This window comes from Chrysoperla carnea, chromosome 3 (assembly GCF_905475395.1).
Source record: "Chrysoperla carnea chromosome 3, inChrCarn1.1, whole genome shotgun sequence".
NCBI lineage: Eukaryota > Metazoa > Arthropoda > Insecta > Neuroptera > Chrysopidae > Chrysoperla > Chrysoperla carnea.
The window spans coordinates 79,236,611-79,263,224 of record NC_058339.1 but is presented as its reverse complement, the minus strand read 5'-3'; the positions used below and the strand labels follow the sequence as shown (position 1 = coordinate 79,263,224).

Sequence of the window (26,614 nt, the reverse complement as noted above, 5' to 3'; positions counted from 1 at the left end):
GCATATGTTTGGAAAAGGCCAATAGGGAATATTAATGAATTTTTTTTAATTTTCAATTCATTGTTTACTCCGTTTTAACAAAGTAAAAAATATAAATACTGTTTAAAAATGCGTTAATTAAGTGTAAAAAAATATTTAAAATACAGAATAATTTTGCAGGTGTTTAAACTCAGTCTTTTGGCGCTCTCTGTTGATGACGTATTAATATGTGATCTGTCAATTGGTGACAGTTCAATGTATAATTTACACTTTAAGAAAATGAATTTACAATACAGAATTTACACTTGTTATTATTAAGTTTTCTAATAAAAAGTCGTAGAATAATATAACTCAATGTAATATCATACAAAATATAAATGATTAATACCATACAGTATTTTAACGAATTTGACAAGGCATTACTATGACGTTATGTCCGTTCTAAAATTTGAATTTCCGTTTTAGAAATTTTGAATTTCTCTCACTGCTTTTTCACTTTAATAAATTAATTTTAAGTAATTAAATAGATATTAATTACTAAAACAATGGTTTAGTTGAAATGTACAGCCAATAAAGTTACGGAAAAAAATATTTGAACCAAATTTAAATTTCATGAATATTCCCTATTGTTCCCATTAAATTTGGGAAATTTTCTTTAAAACAATTTTTTAAACACTTGATCAATTGTTTTAATGAGCTCTTTTAATATGTTCAAACCAAAAGCTTTAAAAAACATTAAATCGAAAAAATCGATTTTCTTAATTTAATACTCGAGTCACAGTTAAAACCTAATTTTCATTGTTTTGTTATTATGAACCCAAAACTGTATAACAAATAAATTCTGAAACAGGCATCAAATTTGAATTGGCAGGAGAAATCAGAATATTACTAGCACGATATGAGACTATTATTCATTCGGCGGCACATTCGTGTAAGGCCACACTGTAATCAATTCGAATTGCATTTATTCAAGGCCAAACAAATAATATAAATGATTTTCAACTGTTTTAACGTCCAAAGCATCATCCACATTGATTCTTAGCTATATAGTAGCTAGTATAGCTAGTTCAGTCGGTTGCCTCATCCGCTTCAATATAAGCGACCTATGTGTCAGACTTTTATGAAATCCAAGAATTTGCAGTTATTTAACAAATCCAATAAAAATAATAAAATGATGCGAAGCTTTTTTGTCAGTAAATTTTTTTCATATTTTATGGATGGTTATGATAAAAAGATATAAATATTATATTACAAAAAAATGAAAAAAAATTATTGACAGCGATAGGATTTTTTTTTATAACCGACTGCAGAAAAATAGAGATGTTTTTGCCAAACACTGAAAAAAGTACTAGTTGTAAGAAAATATGTTCTTAACATTGTAGAAAGTAAATATTTTCTGGGTCTAGAAAAAATTTACTTGCCTTAGTTTAAGTTTTACTCGTTAATATTTATTTTCTGGAATTAAATATTGAAATCATTGACTCATTGAGAAATATTTACTTGTTATAAGAGCAGCAATAACCAAATAAAAGCATTTACATCGACCAGGTAATTATTTTTTACTTTGCAGGTCGAGCTTATTTTTGGACATTGGGAATAAATTGGCCGTATTTCAGTATAGCTATTTCCCGGGAATGGAATTACATTCTATATTAGTTTACGTTATTTCTCTTACAATTTAGGACATCAGTAAAAAAATCAGTGAAAAAATAAAGAAAATATATATTTAAGTTAGGTTAGGCTAGGACATATTGGCTGTCCACGAAGGACACACTTAGGCTATAGAGCCCATTGTGATACCATATATGTGTTTTACCACCTTTCCGCTGATAATTTCATTTATCAGCTCCTCAATTTCAGAGTCTGAGTGCACCTCCTTCATGCATATACCATACACTACACCAGGCCATCACAACTATTAATTAAATTAATTTTGTTGCGACGGCTTGAATCGAACACGCTACACTATGCATACCGCGGACGGAATTGGCTACGCCTTAACCAACTGAGAGGGTGACATGTTTTTAAGTTACAAGTAAATAAATTATTTTACTGGATAAAAAAACAATCATTCAGGAAGTTTGACATCAAGAGATTGGAATTTTTCAGGAAAAAATATAAATATTTCTTGAATGAATGTGGCATGGGATAAAACTTTATAGACCTGGAGTATTGTTGCAATGGCGAGTTGGTTTGGTTTAGTTTGTCGCCTATAAAGGCATTAGTTGAGTTCTGATGTTTTGAGCCTTTGCGTTCAAAAATGGGACACTATTAAATACATTTTTTGATCTATTATACCATTCATATATTTGTAATATGCATGGCATACTAAGTTTAGTCCCAGGTTTGTAACGCTTAAAAATATTGAAGCTATGAAAAAAGTTTTGGTATAGGTGTTTATAAAACCACCTCATTAGTTTATTTTCGGTTGTCTAGCCGTCTGTCTGCCAACACGATAGCTCAAAAACGAAAAAAGATATCAAGCTGAAATTCTTACAGCGTACTCAGGACGTAAAAATTGAGGTCAAATTCAAAAATTAGCAACATAGGTCAATTGGGTCTTGACCTATGGCTCCGTAGGACGCATCTTGTAAACCATTAGGTATAGAAAAAGTACTTGGATCACTATGATTTTACCATCGTCAGTTACTTCGTGAATATTTCTAGAATTTTCTCATTATTCGAATAAAGATAAAATTTGAAAAATAATTCTTCAATCTATGGTAGCTGCTGATTAATTTAAAAATATTTTTTTAGTTTTTTGAAGTCCGTTCTTCTTTTTGCAAAACAAAATCCCATCTCAGAAATTCTTAGAATATTTTATATGGTTTATTATCTCGTTCGCTTTGTATATGGACACCACCAAGGCAGTGGCGTAAATTAATTATATCGTGATATTTTTGTGTCATAAAATTAATGATGTATATAATATGATGTCTATTAATTTTGAAACGGGTAACCTGTTGAAATTGAATAATAACCTTTTTATATCCAATTTTTTAACATTTTAGCGAAGAGATAACCTCTAAATAACATAGTTCGAGAAAAATTTTCGCTTAATATTGATTTTTAACAGACAATTCGAAATTGGCAGCGAAGTTAAAGTAAAGAAATTGTTCCCGATATCAGCCGTTGGATACGATTTTAACCGCTATCTCGGAAACTACTCGTTACCCAGTCGTTAAAAAGACCCGATTTAGAAATTTTTTTGATCACAAAATCGAAAACAAAAAATATCCCGATTTTTGGCAATTTTCTTACTGGGTACGTACCCCATTTGAAAAAATCGAGAAAACGACAAAGATATTTTCTTTCTGAATTCGGTGGAAAATCGAGCATTAGATAATTTAACGATAGAGTGAGTAGATCTCGTCAAAAATTCTGATCGAAAAATATTCATTTTATCGTTCAATGAGCTGTGCTTTTAATTTTTTTTTTTGGCCCTTCTTATTCGAAATAATTTATAAATATGAACACCGCTTTGATTTTGCAATTAAAGGGCTTATTTTTGGAGCCCTTTAAGAAATTACTTCGAAATGTGAGTCCTTGAAAACTATTCTTGTCGATATCACAATAACTACTTTCCCAATCGTCAAAATTCGATTTTCTCTATTTTTAATTTTTTTAAGGTCAAAATGACGCTAGAAAAAGATTTTTTACCAAATCGGAAACAAGAGTTTTTGAAAATTTTCTTAAATGGTTCTTCTTCGATAATTGAGATATCTGAAAACGATTTTTCTTTCGAAATTTCAATCAACTTTGCAGATACGGTAATTTTGACACCAGAAATGCAAAAATCGGATTCATTTAAAAATTAATTCTTGAGAAAATCCTGTACGAAAAACTCGGAGGATTCGGGAGAAACCTCAAAAATTATTCATTTAATCGTAGGATGAGAAGACACAGTATACCTAATTTTGCGATTAATGACGATTTTCTGAAGTATAGATTGCTCTAGGATACCATCTCTCGTGTACGGCTACTATTAGTGGATATCCCATAATAGTATTTTTTTCGGCTTTTGCAATTTGCTTTGACCTAAAAATTACAAAAAATTTAGCGTTTCTAAGAATATTAGAAATATATGTTTCATTTCGGTAGCTTTTCGAAACAACCTGTATGAAACATGAACTCGATAAAAATTGTATTGATAATAATGTGTAATAATGGGAAAGTACCGATAAACAGGTATTACATCAAAATTAATCCCAATATAACTTCCTTTTTATGTGGTATAAAAATTAATTCGATAAATTAAATATAATTATAAAGAGTAAATAAATAGCGACTAAACGCAACAACGCAACGACCTGTTTATTTGCTCTTATCTTAAATTGATCTAATATCAGTTTTCCTGAACATACAAACATATACCTATATGTACTTTAAATGGATGTGTCGGATCACATATACAACATTAATGGCTAAAGATCTGGTGTGAAATATCTAGTTTTCTTTCAGATACGTTTTGTTATTAAAGTAACTAAGAAAAGGTGATAAAATTTGATGTTTTTTTTATTGTAACATTGCAACAAAAAAAAAGTTCAATCACAAACCATTATTTATCACACGAATGGAATTCTAAATCTGTCAATTAATTCTCTATAAAATAATTTCTTTATAAAATGGACTCGTTCATCAGATTTTAAATGTAAGTACTTGTAACGACTCAAAATTATCCTGAATTTAAAACTTGGACAAATTATATACTTGCAGTTAGAGAAAACGTAACCGAGCCATACAGTGCAGGCTTCGAAATTCGAAAACTATCGATGAGAGAAATGGAGTAGTTGTGAAAAAAATGTTTAATACCGTAATATTTTGTCGAAATTGGAAGGTTCAAAGAAAACATTGAATTATCTCATTATTTGTTTATCTTTATTTAAATTCATTCATATTTACAATCACATTTTTGGTGTGAGTGGAGTCGGTTGCTTCGTTCTTATCCAAGCGACGACAATGTGATCAATTCTACCGCCATAATGAATTATAAGTAATTGTTCACACTATTGCTGCCTGGTTTCGACCCCGCAACCTTAGTCTAAATAGACAAACGGTCAAATTCTAACGATTTAGACCGCTCGTCCATTTAGACTCTCACACGAAACAAATATAATTTTTTCAACTGCGCCTTAGTCGCAGTTTCCGAAGCAAGAGTGTGCCTCCATTAATCTTATTACGAAGGGAGCGTCTATTTACTACGTGACTCAATTAGCCAGGCTATGGGCCTTTGTCAAGAAGACATTTTGTATTTGCTGAAACACTGGCACTACTGGCATGTTTGAAATTAAATATCCATACACCGCAACTTAAACATTCAAATTACTTTCATTGTTCCCAAAAATATATTAAGGGAATTACGTAGCTTGACTTCATTCCCCCCCCCCCCTCGGCATAACCCGGTGTAGCTTTTGGAACAAGTTCCCTCTTCTCTCGTCCGGGTCAGGTGGTATCATTACAGTCTTATTGCATTTTCGCACATACTTTATATGGATACTCCCGAAGAATCTGTAAAAATCTAGCCTCGTTTATCAATTTTATTCGAAATTCAAAACTGTACCTCTCCTCTCAATTTTAAAGCATTTTATCTAGTTTGTCTAACAATTCTGGTTTCTTGAGAGATAATTCCGATTGAAATGTTTTATTAAGATTAGTGATTGAACAAAATAGCAATAACAAAGAAGAATAACAAAGATGAAAAAATTGTTTTTTTCTTCTGATATTTTTGATCTTAGTTAATCTTCGATGAGGACTTTATGAACAAGCCCATTATCATTACAGCTATCATACAAGCAAATTAACATTCTATAAAAACCGAAGTTAAACGAAGTATGTGCGAAAATGCATAAGAACAATAATGATGACGATACTATTTAAATTTTTTTGCTTCTATAAAACGATCTTTGAAGAAGACAGAAGATTCATGTAAAAAAAAACCATCCGATACAAACACAATCCGTAGTAATCGATCCTAACAAAACTGCAGAGCAAACCGAAAATAACATTTGCAACAAACGAACTCAAAGATGATGTCGTCATTGTCGAGAATACATTTAATGGCGAGATGGTGCATTGCTGGTGGTTTATAAGCAAATACAAAACATGTAAATGGCGATATTGTTGACGACCACGCAACTCTTTTATATACACAAAATCGAAACGACCTCGCGGCTAGTATGATTTTTACTATATGTATTCTATAATACCGTGTAACATTCATATGGATGAAAAAGTCAATTGTATGGAAATGTTATTGTATGTGATAGAAAAAGAGAAGCATATACGTATAAGTAGATTTACTTTGTTTTTAAAAATTGTATATTTTATAAAATTACTATAAACTTTTTTATTTAAAAAAATTTATACCGTACGTGTAAGTTTTCTGTTTAAAATTTGATGGTATATGCTAAACTATTTGAAGAAATATTAGTTGCACTCTTACTTTCAGAAATAGTTTTAAATTACCTTAAACTGACTAAGTTCCGTTTAGTCAGACGTTTACGTTTACAAAATGCGGTACACATATTTTGCAAAACCAATTTCCTCTGGCTCCTGATATTTGTTTTCTCAGAATAGTAAAATAATAATAATCAAAAGTGAGATAATTTGAGAATTGAATAAATTGAGTCTGGTGCGACCCTCGAAAAACTTCCCAGTATAATAAAAAGTTATAAAAAGGTCTTGTTAATATTTATAGATAATATTTCGAACATATTTTGCTGGAACGATCATTATCTCCATAGATAAATGCTGAGTTTCATCCACTTTTCAGATTCTGTTTATCGAGTTTTTTCAAGTTTTTGTATTACATTAAAAAACGGCTCAACCAATTCGGCTGAAAACTCTTTCAGTTCTGAAATACGCCATTACGCGACGACTAACGTGTTAATGTCATAATTGGTTCGCGAGATTATCGAGGCAAAACAATCCGAACGAACATATGTACATACGTACACACACACACACAGACATCACATTGAAAAGATTTGATTAGGATATTGCTTCCTTGAAACCGCCGAAATATGTATAACTGGAGATTTTCAAAATCGGCCCCATTACATTAACTTCCTCTAGGAAGTTAAAAAAGACAATAAATTAAACCAATTAAATCACTTTATAGTTTTGTGATAGTCTTTCAAATATTCTGATTGTTTAATAAAGGACACCCACTACGCCTGAAAACTATCATTGGTGTGTGAATAAACAAATTTTTCAACTTTTTCTATAACCATATCTCTTAAATTAGGGATCAGATCGAAATTTGTTCAAGAGCTTTTTCTTTCTTCTTTATTTTTGCTTATTCATAAAGTGAAGAGGTCTGCAGTCAATTATAGAACACCCTGTATATTAAAGTTTGAGCACGCTACACTATACAGACTTAAAGACCTTTGACTGTACAACTTATTGAACACCGAAGATTTGAAGATTTTTAACCTGAGCGATTTGCGTCCGCTGCATTGGTTTTATTGACAAGTCACCTATCTATCAAGTCACCTATATCAAATGTTATTTGAACTACCATCAGGACTCTAATGGTACTTTACAGCTTAAATCATTAAAGACATTTGTGCCACATAGTAGGATTCCGCAATATTCCTATCTATATATTAGACTAGCTGTTACCCGCCCGCTTTGCTGGGCAACATCCCCACTTGCACCCCTCCCTCCACATTTCCTTGCGTTGGATAACAGTTTTGTAATGTACACTTCATGCTCTTTTATTTGATACCCCACTTAGGTATATTTGTAAATATTCGATATTTCCTTCCCACTTTCTCGCTACACCTTTCTACCCTCCGAAGGTTAAAAAAATTTCTAAATGTAATTTAAAACATTCTGACCAAGTTTTGAACTATTAAAAGCCATAATTGAAAAATATGAATTTTTTATTCATGAACACCCCCGCAACCCCCCTTGTGGGTGGAATTTCGTAAAATCCGTTCTTAGCTGACCTTTACTTGGCAAAAGGAATATTCCTCCCAAATTTCAAGTCTCTAGGTCTTATAGTTCCAGAGATATCGTGATGAGTGACTATCTATCTATCTATCTATATCTATAGAAAGTCTCCTATATATTAATTATATAGATATAATTACCTATCTTATGTTACTCGAACTGTCCTGTCGTTTCCTCATTTGTGGAAAATTGTTGAGGCGTTTGGGTTTCACAATGGGACAACGAAAATGGAAATTTTGACTCATTTTTTTTCCAAATTTGGTAGACATAAAAGTATCTACAAATTTTCGGAATTTTCGTGAATAGGGCTTTTTAAATAATTTAAGGACAAGCACTCGGACTGTCTCCACGATTCTAGCGACACACAGTTGTTAAAATCAGTTCAGGTACAATCAGTACTGTTTTTTTTATATACAGTAAGATTCAATTTAATCAATCGTATCCAGAAATTCGATGTTTGTAATCATTTCGTCGATTGAAATGAGGGTTTCAGTTATTTTTTAAGGTTTTCTTTGTTTTTTTATAGAAATATCATAAAATAAGCGTACATACACTTTTTTTTTAACGTAATACAAATGTTTTTTTTTTCAACCATGACCTACACCACGTCAATATATATTTCACCCTAAAGTGTTACTTAAGTCAGCATACTTATAAGAATAAAAGTAAAAATGGGTTACTTATACTTTACAAGTACGCATACAAAGCCTAAGTAAGTGAAATATGCACGCGATAATAAATAACATTATTGTAATTTAATCTGCAAAAAGTGTAATTAAATACATTATTAATAAAACAACTGAAATATTAAATTACCTACATTACAATTTAGTCCACAGTACGTATTAGTGATAGTTTTAAGTAATTACCATATTTTTTCATCATTTTCAAAAACGATTTAATTTAAGAAAATTCTTATGAAAATAAGAAAATAAAAGAATAATAAATAGAAAAGTAATTTGGTTTATTGCACAAAAAAAGGAACCCTTCGCCTAGATATTTTTGATTGGTCGAACGTCGAAAGAGAGTGGTGTACCCCGCGATTAAAGGAGATTTTTGAGAGTTTTTATTGTTACTATATAAATTCATCAAACCTCTTCTTGAAAAAAATGCGCTAGAAATCTATTTCACGAACTTTTACAAAACCTTTTAAAAAACGCGATTCCTGTATGCTATCCCATAGGAACCGTGAATATTTCCGGAATAAAAATTAGCCTATGCAATTTTCTGAACTCTAAACTACCCCTAACTAAGCAAAAAAATCATTTCGATCCTTTTCCCCATGAAAAATTAAAACTTCTATTCAATCCCACGAGAAATATACATTTTATTGGGATAAAAAGGGATAAAATCTATCTCTGTGCTAAATTTAATCCAAATCCATTCATCCATCCATCCAAACTTTCACGATTATAATATATATCATACTAGCGGCCCCGACGGACGTTGTCCCGTAAAAACGTAGCTCCAATTCATGAATACCTATACTACGTTTAGCCTGTCCGCTAAACCCATCCCGCTAAACCCCAATTTAACTCCTATTTATTGGAGTGGCCTGACCTTCGACCTTTGGCCTGACCTTTGATAGTAGAGCTCGCTGCGCTCGCGTATGGCTCTAATAAATGCCTATTGACAATACCTGAATACTATTAAAAATACATAGTACACATAGTATACATAATGTGATATGATTTATATGCGCTCCCACCATTTAATGAAATTTCATTTTTTTGGTACGGAGCCCTTAAAAACAGTTGTACTGGACCGAATGGTAAATCTAAACCATTCTCCAATCCCCTTGAACTCACACAAAAAATTTCATCGAAATCGGTCCAGCCGTCTAGGAGGAGTTCAGTCACATACACACGCACACAAGAAATATATATATTAAGATATTCGATAATTAATCTATATATTCTAGGACCCAAATGGATCGAACCTCAAATTCTAATACCACGCATGTAGATTGTAAGAAATTTGATGCCATTTTTATATTTTAGTCTTGCCACTTTTATCGATAGTATAAACGGCGTCAAAATCCCATTTGCGAAGTGAAAAAAACAGTCGTTAATGAATTGCCGGGAAAAACTATAAATGTTTTTGGAAGTATTATGACCATTATTGTAAAAGGCACCAAAAGCAGAATTCTGACTCATTTTTTGGGATGGAATCTCTGCTTATATAAAAAATGAATCTGTCTGGCTATAATGAAGCCACAGACGAAATGTAAAAAGTTTGGTTATTTAATGAAACATTAACATTTAAACGTACGGTTGTCTATGATCTATTTTTAAAATTTGCATATGGTTTGCTTACTGTTGATCATTGAGAAGAAGAATATATGTTATAATTATATAAATGATCAATATACAGTTATTAATTTCATATATATAAGATATACCTATAATAGTAGGTATAACTGATATTTACCGCAGCGGTAAATATCGTATCAATTCAATATTTTATTCATAATATTGGGTATCAATATATTATTAGTGAAACTTATAGGTAAAATATTTTTAGTTAAGTATGCAACAAAGGGCTGAGTAGATCCAAAGGAGCAAGAAACTTGATGCGATTATCCGTTAATACATAATATAGATTTGTAGCATTGACTTTTCCAAACAGATCAATTACAATATTAGTTTTTGAAGTAGTTTTATTGGGCATTTTTTTGTCTTAAGTTTTTTTTAGCAACCATTTACAACTTCTTGAAGCAATTGGATTGTAAAATTTGGTCTAATTTAAATACGGAACCCTAATGAATAAACTAGTCACTCAAGTTTAAGAATAAACACTTTTTTATAAATAAAATTATCCGGTTTTTTCTTAATTTCATATTTTGCATTTATTTTGCACAATATTGTCATTATATTCAACTTGGTTAGGAACCAAAAATATTCAATTCAATCCACGTTTCAATAAACATATAGTTCGAAACAATTTTGGTAAATTCATTTATGTAAATTCGATTTTTTCGATTTGATGGTTTTGTATGTTCACAGCAGTGTGGTTAACCTAAAATCTGTCTAGGTGGTAGATGTGATTTAAAAAGTAAGAAGTTTTCAGCAAATCTTGCTTAAAAGTTGGTAGATCTTATCTTTCTTTCTTTCTTCGTAATCTACTGTAGTGCCCATTTGTCAATCTCGATCGCCCTGTACCAAAACTAGATCCTTCACCTCATATTTTGATTAAACAATTTAGAATTGTTCTTTGGTAATTGTTTAAATAATGAAAGGGTATTATCTTCACGGAATTTTATTCAAATATTTAATATTTTATAAACTTAAAAAGTTGGTTTCCATCCGAGGTAGTAGATTGGAAAAAGATTTTTAAAGTGTGTAGATCTACCTAAAAGTTGGTAAAATTGGCAAAACTGGTCCCCAGCTTAAATGGCATAACACACTTTATTTGCCTTTTATCCAATATCTCAATATCGAAAAAACTGTAAATATTATTTTGATATTTTTGATATTTAATGCTAAATTAACGTTATTTCAATATAAATAAAATAAAACTCATGCATTTATACGGTCTTCTAAATCCCACCCTTCTTTTGTCGTACTAAGCGAAATTTTGAAAAATTTGCCTTATTTCATGGAACCATTTTGGGATAGATAATTTGTTTATGTATATGCTTTTCTGCCAACATTTAAATTAGTTAGAATTAATCGAGTAAATTACGAATGATAATAAATTAAAATTCAATTTGATTACGAAAAAGAGTTAATACTGGTAAAAATTAAGATGATATATTCCATGAATTTATTCACTTCATGCTACCAAGCATATATGCTTTTCTGATGATTTTTAAAATAATTAGTATCAATCGATTTCATGGCAACAAAGAGGGTTTCTAGAATTTTAGAAGAAATTTCTATTAGATAATATAGTGAAGTAAGTGAGAATCTTAATTTTATGGACCTAACTTATTATTGTATCTTCCAAGTTACCCCTTATACATGGCTGTTGAATATAAGCATTAAGGTAGAAAGATCTCGAAAAATAAGTTATCATTGGTAAAAATTAAGATGATATAAAGGCATGAGTTTCAAAAATTTCAACGGTAATTGATTATATTAAAAATTTTATCTTAAAATACTGCAAACATAGAAGCTATTAAGATTTAATAGAGTCAAAATAACCAAATATGTTAATTACAAAAGGCCACCTAAGGTTCAATTAGATACTTAAAGCTGATATATTAACAAAATAATTTCTTTATTCGTTTTTTTATCGATTTTAAGCTAATAAACAAACACACAAAATCACGAATATTTTTGATAAAATAAACCTTATAAATTAAAGTTTCCGAATCCAGTTTTCAAATAATAATATCTATATTTTAATTTACCAAAAATTTTAATGTTGTTAAACAAGTTTTTTTACATATATCTGATGTTATTTTGCAATAACCGTTAAATCAATATATTAATTAGCTAAAAAGAGTTATCATATATTATTTTTTCATAATTTGTTAAGTTAAAAATTTTGATTCTATTAAATTATTTTGTTCACAAAAAAGAAGTTTCGGTTTTTTTAAATAAATATTTTCTTTATCATAAAATCTTCGAAAAAATAAAGGTTAATAGTCTTCTCTTTTTTAAAATTGATAATTTTGCTTTACTCTTCGTTGTAAGTTTATTTTCAAGCAATGAATCACGACCATGCTTGGAGGAGCTGGAAGTATAGAATTTTACACAGAAGTTTCTTAAATAACAAGTGAATTCTCTTAGAATGTAAAATTAGTCGTGGAAGTTTATATGTGAAGTGCGCCATGTTTGAACTTTAAATTATTATTCCCATTTTTATTCAAAATTGTGAGAAAAACTGGCAGTATGACGTTTCAATATTCAACAGAGAAATAAAAAAATTTAAATAGTGATGATTGTTCATAAAATTAGAATTGGTCAGCAAAGCGGATAAAAACAGCTATTGTTGGAAAAAATTCTGCCTTTAATTTGAAAAATAATTTTAAAACTAGCGTAATATTGGTTTCCATACCAAACATGATAAGTATTTTTTCAACATGCTAGATTCAGAGAACAAAAAATAGATTTTCGAAAATAATCTATTATTTTTTTCTATTCATTAATTCGGTATGGTTTCATACAGAAAATGTGGAGATATATTTTTTCTAGTTTCAATTCGAAACAAAAATTTTGTAATATTATTTTTATAGATCACGTCATGTGTTTTGGTCTGAATACTTTTGAAGAGATGAAAATTGATTTAACTATCAAAGATTAAACCACTTTTTAAATACAAAACCGCATAGAAGTTGGGAATTTCGATACCAAAGATAACATATACTCAAACTAAAAACTCCTTCTTTTTGATTGGGGTTGAAGACTCTATGAATCTTATCTAATAGAGGCTAAAAATAAATCGTCAGTCTTCACCACAACTATAAATAAAAATAATGCATAGGTCCTATTTTAGCAAAAAATTAAAAAAGAATCTTTACGACTTCCAAACGTAACCAAAACCTAACCAAACACATCTCTTCCTATATAATTAAATACCAAAAATAAATTATTATTAATGTTTATCATACCTTCACTAAAATTTACACAACAGGTATAAATAAAAAAAAGAATTCTATAAGAAAACAAAGTTAAACTACGCTATAATACACATAAGTAAACGGTTTATAGAAAGTAGAAACTAGTCGGGTATGAGATTACTAAACAACCGCGAGCGATTATTTCTTTTTTAATTGCCATAGGTAAGCCCTTAAACATTGCTAGATTTTGAAATATATATTTTGTATATGCGTACTTTAATAAACGCTTTCCTCGATATTAAATTTTGTTTGTTCTGGGAAGTCTTGATAGAAAATAGTCTACTAAAGACAATCTAAGTTTTAATTTTCTTACAATTGTTGAAAAAAGGGCTATTTTGATGCCACCCGAATTCCCAGCAACTTTATTTCTCGATTATTTATTCTTTTTTATGATATTTAGTAGGTAATTTAATGTTTCACTCCGTTGAAACAACACTCCATTGAAATTTTTGTTCGGCGGGCAAAGAGCTGTTACAGGGTGCCCCAGGAGAATGGGCGCTTTGTTAAATTAAAAAGAAAATGAAATTCTAAGTCGAAAAGTCGTCCATTCTTTGACCCGATTCACTTACATCCATCCCATCCAATACATTCACACACTTGCACACGTATGTATACGTACAAGCCAGCGTTACTTTGAGCTCTCCTGTCTTACTCTAGCTGATTCTTAATATTTCCCTTACTTAATTGTCATGCGGATGTAGCGCGCTTCTGCTTGGCTACGTATTTTAACTTATAGCTTAATATCCGTGCTTCAGATCAAAAAAATGAAAAAAGACTTGCCGTCTTATAATTTTATTTTCAACCTGTTGCAAACAAGGACGTCCGATACTTCTGGGACACCCTGTATATAAAAATTTAAGAAAAATTATCTATTGCCACTTTTTTAAAAGAAAAGTGAAGTATCCTTTGTGTGTTTCTAAATGCTTTTCTCTTTTCACATTCATCAAAATGTGTGATGCTGATTTTCGGATTTTTTAGCGGTATTGCTGCAATCAATTCCGACGAGAACCGGCATTATTATATAGTATCATAGCTTAAGCATAGTAAGCGCTACACCGCATGTAAACATATGGCTCGTTGACTTATACACACATATACAACTGACTTAAGTTGAGAATGTATGAGTGCTTAGAGAATAATGCAACAGAAAACAGTTGAAGTGGCTTTCTGCTGCTTGAATATATCCAACAAAATATCCCTACTTAAGTCACCTGCGGATGACGGTGTGGGCAAACACACATACACACACACACACACTTACATACATACAATACATACAGCTAAACCACATAGCGGTGGTAAAGAAGTGGAGGATAACTTAGCATCGCGACTATGAAACTATTAGTCTAGCTGAAGACTTCAATGAGAGTGAATTGAAACAACGAACAATTTTGAATAAAAGTGTTTTTCACCCAAATTTTGTTTTTTTGAGAGAAGTGTGGTGACAATAATTTTTTTTTTTGAATTTGTTTTAAGTGAAAAGTGAACAAAGTGGATTACAATCATACTGGGGTTTAACACTTTTATCGGCGGTCAGAAGCTATGGCGACCGGTAAGTTTTAGATAATTTAAGGAAAAAATATTAAGATAAAATTAAACAAACTAACTAACTCGAAAGAAATTAAAAACACATAAGGTGGAATTTTTTTATTTTAAATCATTTTGGGTTTTCTGTCTTATTGAGCATTGGTATCTCTCGGACAATATTGCATAATAATGACTCTTTTGATATATTTTAAATTGCACAAGCCCTTGATGAAAAAAATTTCTTATAGAATCTTATGATTTCACATTGCCATTTTCAAATTAATCATAAATTTACAATTAGACCCAAGAAGCAAGGCTACAAGATGATTTTTTATATGAAATTCAGAATTTTGTTGATTTGAATATTTGGGTTGCGTGTTTGATCGAGCATTACTATCTCCATATAAATGATTGCATAATAAATCGAGAAAAAAAATTTCAAAAAAAGGATTGTGTACAGGTTGATTAATAATCTTGATACAAAATATTAAGAAAAAAAAGAATAATTTACAATACACCTTTCACCTGAAATACATTCCATTTAAAAACAATTTACCTACTTATAAAAAAAATGTTTATAACCTTTTAAAAAAATAAAACCATATGTTAAAATAAAAATTTCACCTTTTTTAATATTAAAATAATAAAATATAAAAAAAAAACTAATAAAAAATGTCAAAAAATATAAAATTTATTAAAAAAAATGTTGAGTGATGAATTCTTATATAAAAAATACTGTGACTTGAATAAAAGTGCGGGAAATTTAAAATAAGAAAAACTTGAAAAATTTTGTGTTTGTGATGGAAATAAAATTTAAACTGTATTTTTTTTTTAATAAATATTAATTAATAAAAATTATTAAAAAATTAATTTTAATTTGATAATAATTATTTTATTTATAATTCAGTAGCTGTAGGTTTGGAAAGCCTTGAATATTATTATATTTTAATTTATTAAGCGCCTACATTAAAATTTTCCTAAAACGTTTCGTATATTTTATTTTTAATTTTTTTATTACCGTAAGGCTGAATAATTGAGAATTTTTTTTTTTGAAAATGTATAAACAAATCAAAAATTTATTTATCTCTGACAGCGTGAATGTCAAGGTTAAGAAAAAGGAAACAAGTTTTACTTGTTGGAAAATTCATCGGAATATTCTTCAGTGATTTATGAGTTGGTAATGAAAAAACGGCCTTGTAATCAAACGGATAATTTTCTTGGAATATTAATTTTTTTATATAGAATATAAATTTTATAAAACTGTCTATAAAAGCTTTATATTTTATTGTAAAATGATCCATTAGATTTCTTTGGTTTTAACGGAAAATCTGGTCCAAAATTACAATATAATCTTTTTTGAACTCGAGCAATAGATTTGAATTATCGATTTTGCCGGTAAATTCGAAGGATGTCAAAAGTTTCATCCTTCTACCAGTCCAGTACTTCGTCTTCAATTCTAATCTAACAAGAATAGCTTTTAGCTTAGTTTGATGAAAATCTAACTATGCCGTTCAAAGATTGTCTGCTTTTTTTACCAATTTTTGTAGGAGTCTTTATAATGGTGGGAGCGCAAGGTAATACATATTTACAACATAATTAAGTATATCCAACCCCTGTCTTAAACTAACTATCTAGTTTTCGAAAGTCTTGTAGAATTTGTTGAGAGCGTAGGTAAAGGCATTCAGAATATCTATTTGCTTCATAAATCGAATGACTGTTGCATCTCCACTATAAATATGAAATGCAATATAGCCAGTTACAGGTTTTACCCCAGTGGCTAATTTTATAAATTTTTTTTTTTACTCAAGTAGATTTTATAACTTTTAGACATTTTTTATTTGATTTTTTGTGATTGCAGAATTTAGAACTAGAAAAATTTCTCCCTGTACTAAATCATTCATCAATCTTATAAGCTACACGAACAATACACTAAAACCTGATGAAACAAATGATCATTAACGCTGGTGTAATAATTAGAAATGACGCTTGAACGCATCAAAATTATTAACTTTTTGAATACAACCAATGTTGTTCAATATATTTTTAGTTCAACGACCTGACTGTTGGTTTAAGCATCACAAATATAAAAAAAAATAATATCAAATTTTTTTTATCTAAGAAAATTACTTCATTTTTAATTATTATTGGTTAAAAAATATAAAATTATTATTTTATTCGCGTTTTGTCTTATAAAAGCATAAGTCTTATACACCAAGAGCCAACCAAATTCGGTTTATATGTATGTTCTTACTCTACACAAAATTACAAATGACAAAGTTTGACTTTAGGAATAACGCTCTCTTTTTTATTAAAGAAGTCGTATTTATTCAAAAAGTCTTTGGTTCTTGAAAATCTCATTGTTATTATATATCATAAATATCACATTTATGATATCCAAGATCCTCAGACGTTGTTTATGTAACAAAATTGAGTATTCGATCGTATCAAGATTGAAAAGGTATTTGAAACATTTTGAAGGTACATGAAACATCCAATCGAATAGACGTTATCCCAGGGTGGGCTTTGGCCTCTTTGACCACTTTCCTCCAGATTGCTAAACTACAACATCTATGACTAGATCTTCCATTGTCCTCCGGTCTTATGAAGCTGAGATCTTCATGAATAAAGGCTTTTCTTCATTTATTGACAGTCTCAATTCTGCAGCGTTCTCTCTTATCTGCCTTATAGTTCATGAAACAGTAATCGAAAATATAGTGCAATTCGTGAAGTCACACTATTCTATCGGTAATTTAGTGATGATTAAGTATCCATATACTTAACGCTTTATCGATAAGTTCCGCACATGATACACGTTTAACAGTCCTGGCTCCTGATGTAATATAATAAAGTCATTCCATCAACAAAGTGTCATGAAAATTATAATTAATCACATATTTTAACTTCCGGTTCCGTAATGACATTCGTATATAAATATGAATTGTGTAGTTTTTTTTTTCAAGTTGAAATTAACAGTGCGTTAATGTGTCTCCATGTATAGTATAATTTTATTGTGCATTAAGCCACAAAAAGTTTAAGTATTTTTAGTAGTATCATTTTTGTAACCATAGTAAACTGAGTTATTTTAAAATTCTCAGAAGAATAAAAAAAATTGCTTAAAAAGTATAAATAATGTACATAAAATTTTTTGTATACCGAAGAGGAATACTTAGCGACTGAAATGTTGCATTGTTGTAGGTATACTAAGATCTCCCGATGTATTGTAAAAAGTTTTAAACGATACTTAAAATTGGCTTGAATTTATTAAATATTCTAGGACTTTGCATTGGGAAAATTATAAGATGCTTGGATTCATATATTGCTAAATTATTTCTAAGGGTTAGAATGAAATAGGAGAAAGATCTCTAGATGAAATCTCTATTTTCAATATCTTGTTTTTTTAAAGAAAAAATATATTGATTTAAAAATTCAAATTACCTATTTCATGAATTTTTATCAATTTTATTTTTTGTTATGTGACATTTAAAGTTTTTCGTAATAAATTATTAGCAAATGAATAAATTAATTAAGTGGAAAAATATTAAAAAATTCACGGTTATTATTTGTCTATTTTTGTTGTCTGTTTATTAATAATACAATAAAAAACACTAAATATCTTTTATTCTAAACAATCAAAAAATATTTAATATTAATAAGAAAAAAAAACTTAAATGTCCATTACTAAATATTTTTATTGTATTTAATAATGAAAAAAATATTTATAAATTGCCTTGAATAGGTATATATTTTTTGTATATTATTTTATTTTTAAATATTTATAATATTTAATATATTCAATTTTTTTACACTATTATTAATCATATAAATTATTTTAATTTAATAGAAAAATATATTAATAATTATGAATATTTGTTTAATTATTTTGAATCAAAATTTTCATAAAAATTTTTGCTAATTATGCCTTCTAGATTGTATGTGGTTTTTTGAAAAAAAAATTTAGTTAAAATTGCAAAAATTATATCCGCATTAATTATTTTTGTTATGTATTTAAAAATTTATTTATTTATGTTTATTATTTTTGTAGGTTAATTAAGGTCTTAAATAAAAATAAAATTTCAGAAAAAAATTAAGTTGTGAATACATTCTGTAAGATCTAGATTTAACAAAGAAGTACATTAAAAAATAGTCTCAATAGGTCTAAATGTGCTCAAGTACTTCACTTAACGGCCCAGAAAATCTTATATTTAAATCAAATTCCTCTAACAAAAAATATCCTCAAACAAGGATATTTTTTTTAAACTTAACAATCTCAAGACTAGAATAACTGTTTGATTTCTAAAAAATTAAATTTAATAAGTTGGTAAATTTTATCTTGAACAAAGGAAATATTTACTTGCTCTATATGTTAACATATTTTCTAGCAATAAGTAAATTTTTTACCGTTCAGAATTCAGTCAATGTCTACTCAGAGAGAATGGAAATTTCTTACTATTTTGAGATTCTCAAATCTATACTTAGACAGACAATGAGACAGTGATTGCTATGAATAAAATGGAGATAGGATATTTAACAAAAAAAATTACAAATACATCCTTTTTGCCTTTTTTAAATGATGATATAGCAAGTTTTATCTATCTACACTTTCAAATCCACACGTATGCATTAAAACAACACTCGCGTTTCGCTATGGCTCCAATGATATTCATACAATGGAGTTCTTTTATATTTTAATGATGGCTTTATGTAATTATTTACAAAAAAACGAGCAAAAATAACAAAACAACATCTTAAGAAACATTTATTAAATATATTCGTTTTTATTTTTCTCTGCTATTTTAAATAATATCTTTTAAAAACATGCTATAAATGCCAATATTTTTTTTTAAGTAAAAAACATATTTTTATTTTTTTGAAATTATAATTGAAACAAGTTTTAAATGATATTCAACAAACAAAAGTTGTTTTTCATTTATAGAATAGTACGAAGATCAGTTTACTTACTGAGTTTATTTGTTAGAAAAATTTTATTTGGAAACGAATTTCTTATAGCCTTAGATGAACCATATTGGATCAGTTTAGACTTCAGCAGATTATTGATGACATAAATCATCATATAATGATATTAATATATATTATGACATGAATTATGATTGAAGCAGAAAAACTCTGATAGTTTAAGTACAATTTTAGCAATTACGATTTGTGCAAAAGTTTCTTATAAAGAACCCAAAAAAAATTAATTCAGCTAAATATATTTAATAAACTTTATTCTCGAAGTAAATTTGTATCAGTTTGAACTGAGATTTATTTTAAATGGAAAGCAACTATTTGTTAAAATAGACTTTTTTGAATTCAAAATAAAAAAAATCATTTGACATTTTACATAAGGAAATTTTTACAAAAAAAAACTCACTTCAGTGTAGGTGTTGAAATGTCAATAAAGTTGAATTATTATATCCTGAATTTTATGTAATATTTTGGATTTTTACGTAAGATTTTTATTTACAAAAATTTGGATTGAAAAATTTTAGGGTCGGTACTGTACGATAATTGATTGCACTTATGTTGGAATTATTTTAATTAATTAAAAATTATTGATTACTATCATGCTCTCCTTTAAATTGTCACATTTGGCTTCCTTTTAGAAAATTTTGTTATCTAGTTTGAATATTTTTTTAAATTGAATTGGTGAATTTTATTTTACAAATTTTCAAACCTGAATTAAGTCAAATATCAATTTCTCAATAGTTAAGAATAAAATAGAAAATTCTTACTATATTTGTTTAATAAATAAAACTAAAATAGTATTTATTTGTACGCTAACGCATTTCAAATTTACAAATTAAAACTTATAAGTTAAAAAAACGACATTGATAAAGATTAATTTTTAGATTATAAAATAGTTCATTAAAAAGTTTTCGAGTGACCTGACAGAGATTTTGTCAATTATAAAAAGAGTTGTCAAGAACTATTTAAGCAATATTCTATTCTACTGCTCGTAAGCCTTATGATAATTTTTACGTGCAAAAGTATTAGCAATCGTTAACGTGCGAATAAACAGCATCATGATGATAAATTTATTTGACAAATACTATATTGTATTATTCTACAATTAAATAAAAATTTGACCCCATTCACATAACACTTTTCTGTATAAGCAGTACAAAATAATATATGGATTTTTCTTTAATAAAATTTGTAATTTTCTATTATAAAATATAAATATGGTTTTTTATTTCATCAATTATTTTTATTTTTCTACTTTTTTTTTTGTTAAATAGTGAGATAATTTATTTTTATATGGACGCGATGTTTTTAGTTTATAAACTATACATGTTTATTGACTTATTCGAATCAATTTTTTAGAGATGAATCTGTTGATGGATATTATTTGCATGGTTGAAATTATTCAATTGGATTTGCTCAGGTGGTTGATTTTTATTGTAAAATTTATTTCTATTGAAAAATTTATTATTAAAAAAAACATATTTAATGTTATTCATAAAATTCTTGAAAATCTTTTTAATAAATTTTATTCCTTGAGAGAAAAAATTTATAATATTTTTATACCATGTAGGTATATGAAAAATGCAAGGTATATTAAGTTTAGTCCCAAGTTTGTAACGCTTAAAAATATTAATGCTACGAACAATAATTTGGTATAGGTGTTTATAAAATCACCTAATTAGTCCATTTTCGGATGTCTAACCGTCTGTCCATCTGTCTGTCAACACGATAACTCAAAAACGAAAAATGATATCAAGCTGAAATTTTTACAGCGTGCTCAGGACATAAAAAATGAGGTCGATTTTGTAAATGGGCAACATAGGTCAATTGGGTTATAGACATAGAACAAAAATTTATGTAAAAAATGTTCCTTATAGAAATATTAACAACTTTCGTTTGAAACATTTTTCGTAAACATTACTTTTTACCCGTGAGGGCGAAAATTAGGCGCAAATTATAAAGTATGTATTATATGGGCATATCAGTTATAATATGTGTGACATGTATGTATATGTAATATGACAATGTAATCAACACAGTCTATACATGATATTTCAACAACTAACTCAGTCAGTTGTTTGTTTTCACTTGTTTTGTAATAGTTTCATAAAATTATTATATAATTTTGCATTATATAAAATACTAGCGGCCCCGACGGACGTTGTCCCGTAAAAACGTAACTCCAATTCATGAATACCTATACTACGTTTAGCCTGTCCGCTAAACCCATCCCGCTAAACCCCAATTTAACTCCTATTTATTGGAGTGGCCTGACCTTCGACCTTTGGCCTGAAATTTGATAGTAGAGCTCGCTGCGCTCGCATATGGCTCTAATAAATGCCTATTGACAATACCTGAATACTATTAAAAATACATAGTACACATAGTATACATAATGTGATATGATTTATATGCGCTCCCACCATTTAATGAAATTTCATTTTTTGGGTACGGAGCCCTCAAAAACAGTTGTACTGGACCAAATTGTAAATCTAAACCATTCTCGAATCTCCACGAACACACACAAAAAATATCATCAAAATCGGTCCAGCCGTCTAGGAGGAGTTCAATTACATACACACGCACACAAGAAATATATATATTAAGATGCAGTACTTAAAATATTTTTGCTATGAAAGTCGTTAGATTTAAACTAGCATAAAACTGAATTTATAAAAATCGAAATAAAAACGGTATTTTAACTGTATTTTTTAATAAATTTTTCAAAAAATAAATAAAACATCTTAGATTTGTTAATATTTATTAATTATATATCATTAAATAAAGTATATAATTATGATTTAATGAATAATGTAAGTTTTTTTTTTGATGATGTAATTGCTAATATCTAGCTAATAAATAATTTAAACAATACATGATGTAGGCTAGAAGCATATAATAGCTGATAGATGATAGAACAACCGTTGATGTTATTAGTTAGCTATTGTATGTATTAATAATTATTATTATTACTTATATTTTATGAAAAAACATATGATGACAAACTGTAAAAATGGAAATGTGACATTGAATTTTAATTGTACATACATTAAATATTATCGATTTTATAAAGTACCTATTTATTTTAGGTAATTGTTTTAAAAATAGTTTGGTGACAAATTTTTTTAAATGTAAAACAGCATTGAATATTAAAATAATTTAGCGAACACGTTTATAGAATATTTAAATTGTATTTTATCTCAAAATACAAAAATATCAAAGTATTAAAAAATAATAGAACACTTTGATTGCTCAGTTGGTTGCAAAGTTCTGGAATGCGTTAGGTTCGGTGAATGCGATCCCTGCTCGGGTATACTTTTCTCTATTTCTCATTGATGTCTAATGACTTAATTTATACTGCAAAGTCCTCTGAAAAGTTTTTTTTATCCCAAATTATAATTGTTTGAGTTTAAACCTTATTTCACTTCCAAATGTATAAAGTATAACCTAGGCTCTGAACCTACCCCAGAGTGTAAGTAGGGAATCAAACCTTTTTCTTTAAAATTAAATTTTTTTTGTTATCAAATCCGAGTATTATACCAGTTAATTTTGATAGTTGTTACTATACATTTCTTAATTGCACCTTTAAAGAAAATTGTGGTCTGTAATGACAAGGGTTATGGGTTCGATTCTCACCTAGATGCGTATATTTTATTAGTTTTAATGCCAAGAATGTTGAAGTAAAATTAATTAAATATAATTCAAAACAAAGTTTTTACATTTATATAAATACGAAAATTAATTAAATGATAAATATAATTAATTAGATTATATGTTTAGAAATAAAAATAATAATATTAACTAATTAATTAGTAATACAACCGTGATGTAATTAATTAATTTGAAAAAATTATATATATTTAAAAAAAAAATTGACGAAATTATTTTTTAAAAGAATTTTTTAAGACTTTATTATTTAATTATAACAAAGAATTTACAAAATAAAGTTATTCATTTACTACCATTTCGGAAAGATGTATTCTTAGTGTGAAGGCGGAAAAAATTTTAAAAATTTGTTTGGGTATAACAACTGTCAATTGTTTTTATTTGACGACAAGCCGAAGAATCAATTTTATTATCTATAAATTCTTACAGATTAAGATATTAATATTACTGACAATAATTCAACAAAAACGATAGAAATAAACTTTTGCTCTCTTCAATAGAAAAATGATAAATATTCAATATATGGTAATCAATTAAAAAACACATTCGTAACTTCTAAGAGAACATCTTGTGCAGAATTCCGAAATACAACACAAAGTGTAGCCACTAAGTAAGATGTAATTGCCAGTTCATAAAAGAATTTTATTTAATTTAGTAATAATTTATCGTCATACAATTAAAAATTTTTGCAATTAATGTCAATAAATTAATAAAATTCTTTGACACTTTGACATGGATAAGACCTCCATGATGTAGAAAGCTGATGTGACACTTTTGAAATTAATAATTTGTTTCGCAATTTTATTAAGGGTAATAAAAAATTATTTTATTAGTTAAGTTTAGGAGTTGATCTCTCAACTGGCTAGAGTAATTTTATCAGATGGCTAAAATTATTCATGTAAAAATTTATGCCAGCTCCTTAACTATATAACTTGATTCTTGTCGAAATTTTTATTTCTTTCTGGATAAAACTCTCTTTTGTTATATAAACAAAATTTTAATGCTTCTAATAATATAACTTAGGGGTTAAAGATTAATAGCGACATTTATTAGAAAAAAAATTAATATAGACGCCAAACTATTATAAATTATGGTTATGAAAAGTATTAAAATTTTTATAGCTTATTGCAAAATTATACTGCAGACAAAAAAAATGTAAATATATAAATGGATTAACAAAATTAGAAGACTAATCATTCTGGTTGAATAACCTCACCAGTAATGAAAGTTTTTGATTAATTTTTTATCAAAGCCATTCAATTTTTGAGAAAAGCAGTAATGACGTTAGTTAGTCAATATGGCAGTCATAAGTAGGCTTAAATATTGAAAATAAACATCATTGATCTATGGAATGATTAGACTTTAAAAGAGTGGTTTATTTCTATTAGACATTTCTTTCATACATTTGCCAGTTTGAATCCAATTGAAGCCTGTTATCGTAATTCTATTTTACAGTACCGTTTATCCCATGGCAAAATGATTTTGCCAATAGCTAATGTAAATTCCATTAAGGCTCGGTTTTTAAAGATTATCAGGATGGAATTGTTTAAGGACTTGGAGAATAGATGAGTACTGAGGAAAAAAGTTCTGCGAGGAATAGCAGTAACAAACAGAAAGATTAAGCAATGGACTGGAAGAGAGCTGAATTATAATTTTAGCAAGATCTGCAAGAGTTAGGGAAAATTAAAAATTATCTCGAAAACTCACAAAAAAATTGAAACAAACAGTTAAAAGCACAGTTAATTACTGTTAAAATATTATTCGCCCTATTAAATATCATAAACTGATAAAATCTTAATATTAACTTTTTAAAAATACTAATTTTGATTTATATTAATAAAACAAAAATGAAATGGTGTTCAAGGTTTTTGAAGTAAAAAAAAATTATTGCCAAACAGCAAGCACATACAATGGTGTTAAATATAGCTGCTACTTATTTTTAATGTAAGCTGCATGCAAATTTATCATTGGTAATAAATATTATATCATAAAAATTGTATGTAGTTAACTGTACATAAAAAAATACATTAATATTCATAATTTATTTTTCGTACTTTGGGTTTTTTTTTTAAATTTTGTTTTTTGAATTTGTGTGTTCAAAGGTGGAACTGAATTTACATATTGACAGCCACTGGAAATATTATTCATTATATTATTTATTAACGATTTCATTAAATATTATTTATTAAGGATTTTTATATTTTGATGACAGTAAAAGCATATCTGTAGTTTAAGAAATCATTTCGAAAAAAATTCTTTAAGCTCTGTCGATTATTTTAAAATTTGGCTAAAATTTTTACCAATCGAATTCAGAAGAGAATTTCTCTTGAAAATCAAACAAAATTGTCGGTTAATGTTAATTTGCAATGTGCTTTTATTTATTCATCGCAAACTGAATTCCAGTTTAAGACTATTATCGTAATTCCATTAGTCTTAAGTTATTGCAAATTTAAAAGCACAAATATTTATCAGTTAACCAAACCTCAGGTGTGCAGTTCCGGGCAGTGTGAGTTAATGACTCATAAAACACTTGTATTTTGCAGAGATATATATTAAAACAAAATAGTATCGTTTATCATTTATAAAAATTATGCATAAAGGACGACCTAAAAAGTAAAAACAGTAATAATTACATCATTAGTTCAACAAAAACAGAAGGTGATTAATTTATTAGACACAGTATATTAGTCGTCATCCATTAGGCCGTCTGTCAGTCATTAAATTAAATATGTATTCATTCATATTCACGGATATTTGTCAATTTTTCTCACATAAATTCGTTTGGTTTTTGTATTATTATGAAATTTCTTTTTAAACTATTTTTGAAATGTAAACATCATTTTCTTAAATGTTCGATGTCTCACGTCTACCGTTGTAAAGTCACATAGTCTGTACCCAATACCTCGTATCTCACGAACAATATTTCTTGATAACAGTTTGATCCGATCCCTCTTC

The 26,614-nt window shown here is 28.1% G+C and overlaps 1 protein-coding gene across 1 annotated transcript in view; it reads left to right on the top strand.

Moving 5' to 3' along the window:
* Window positions 1–14,892: 14,892 nt before the first annotated feature.
* The window catches only part of LOC123294510, a 279,274-nt gene continuing 267,552 nt past the window's right edge, over window positions 14,893–26,614 (top strand). Inside the window, 1 exon segment of the mRNA XM_044875560.1 lies at window positions 14,893–15,053. Coding sequence (XP_044731495.1) covers window positions 15,044–15,053 — 10 coding nt within the window. The 5' untranslated portion in view covers window positions 14,893–15,043.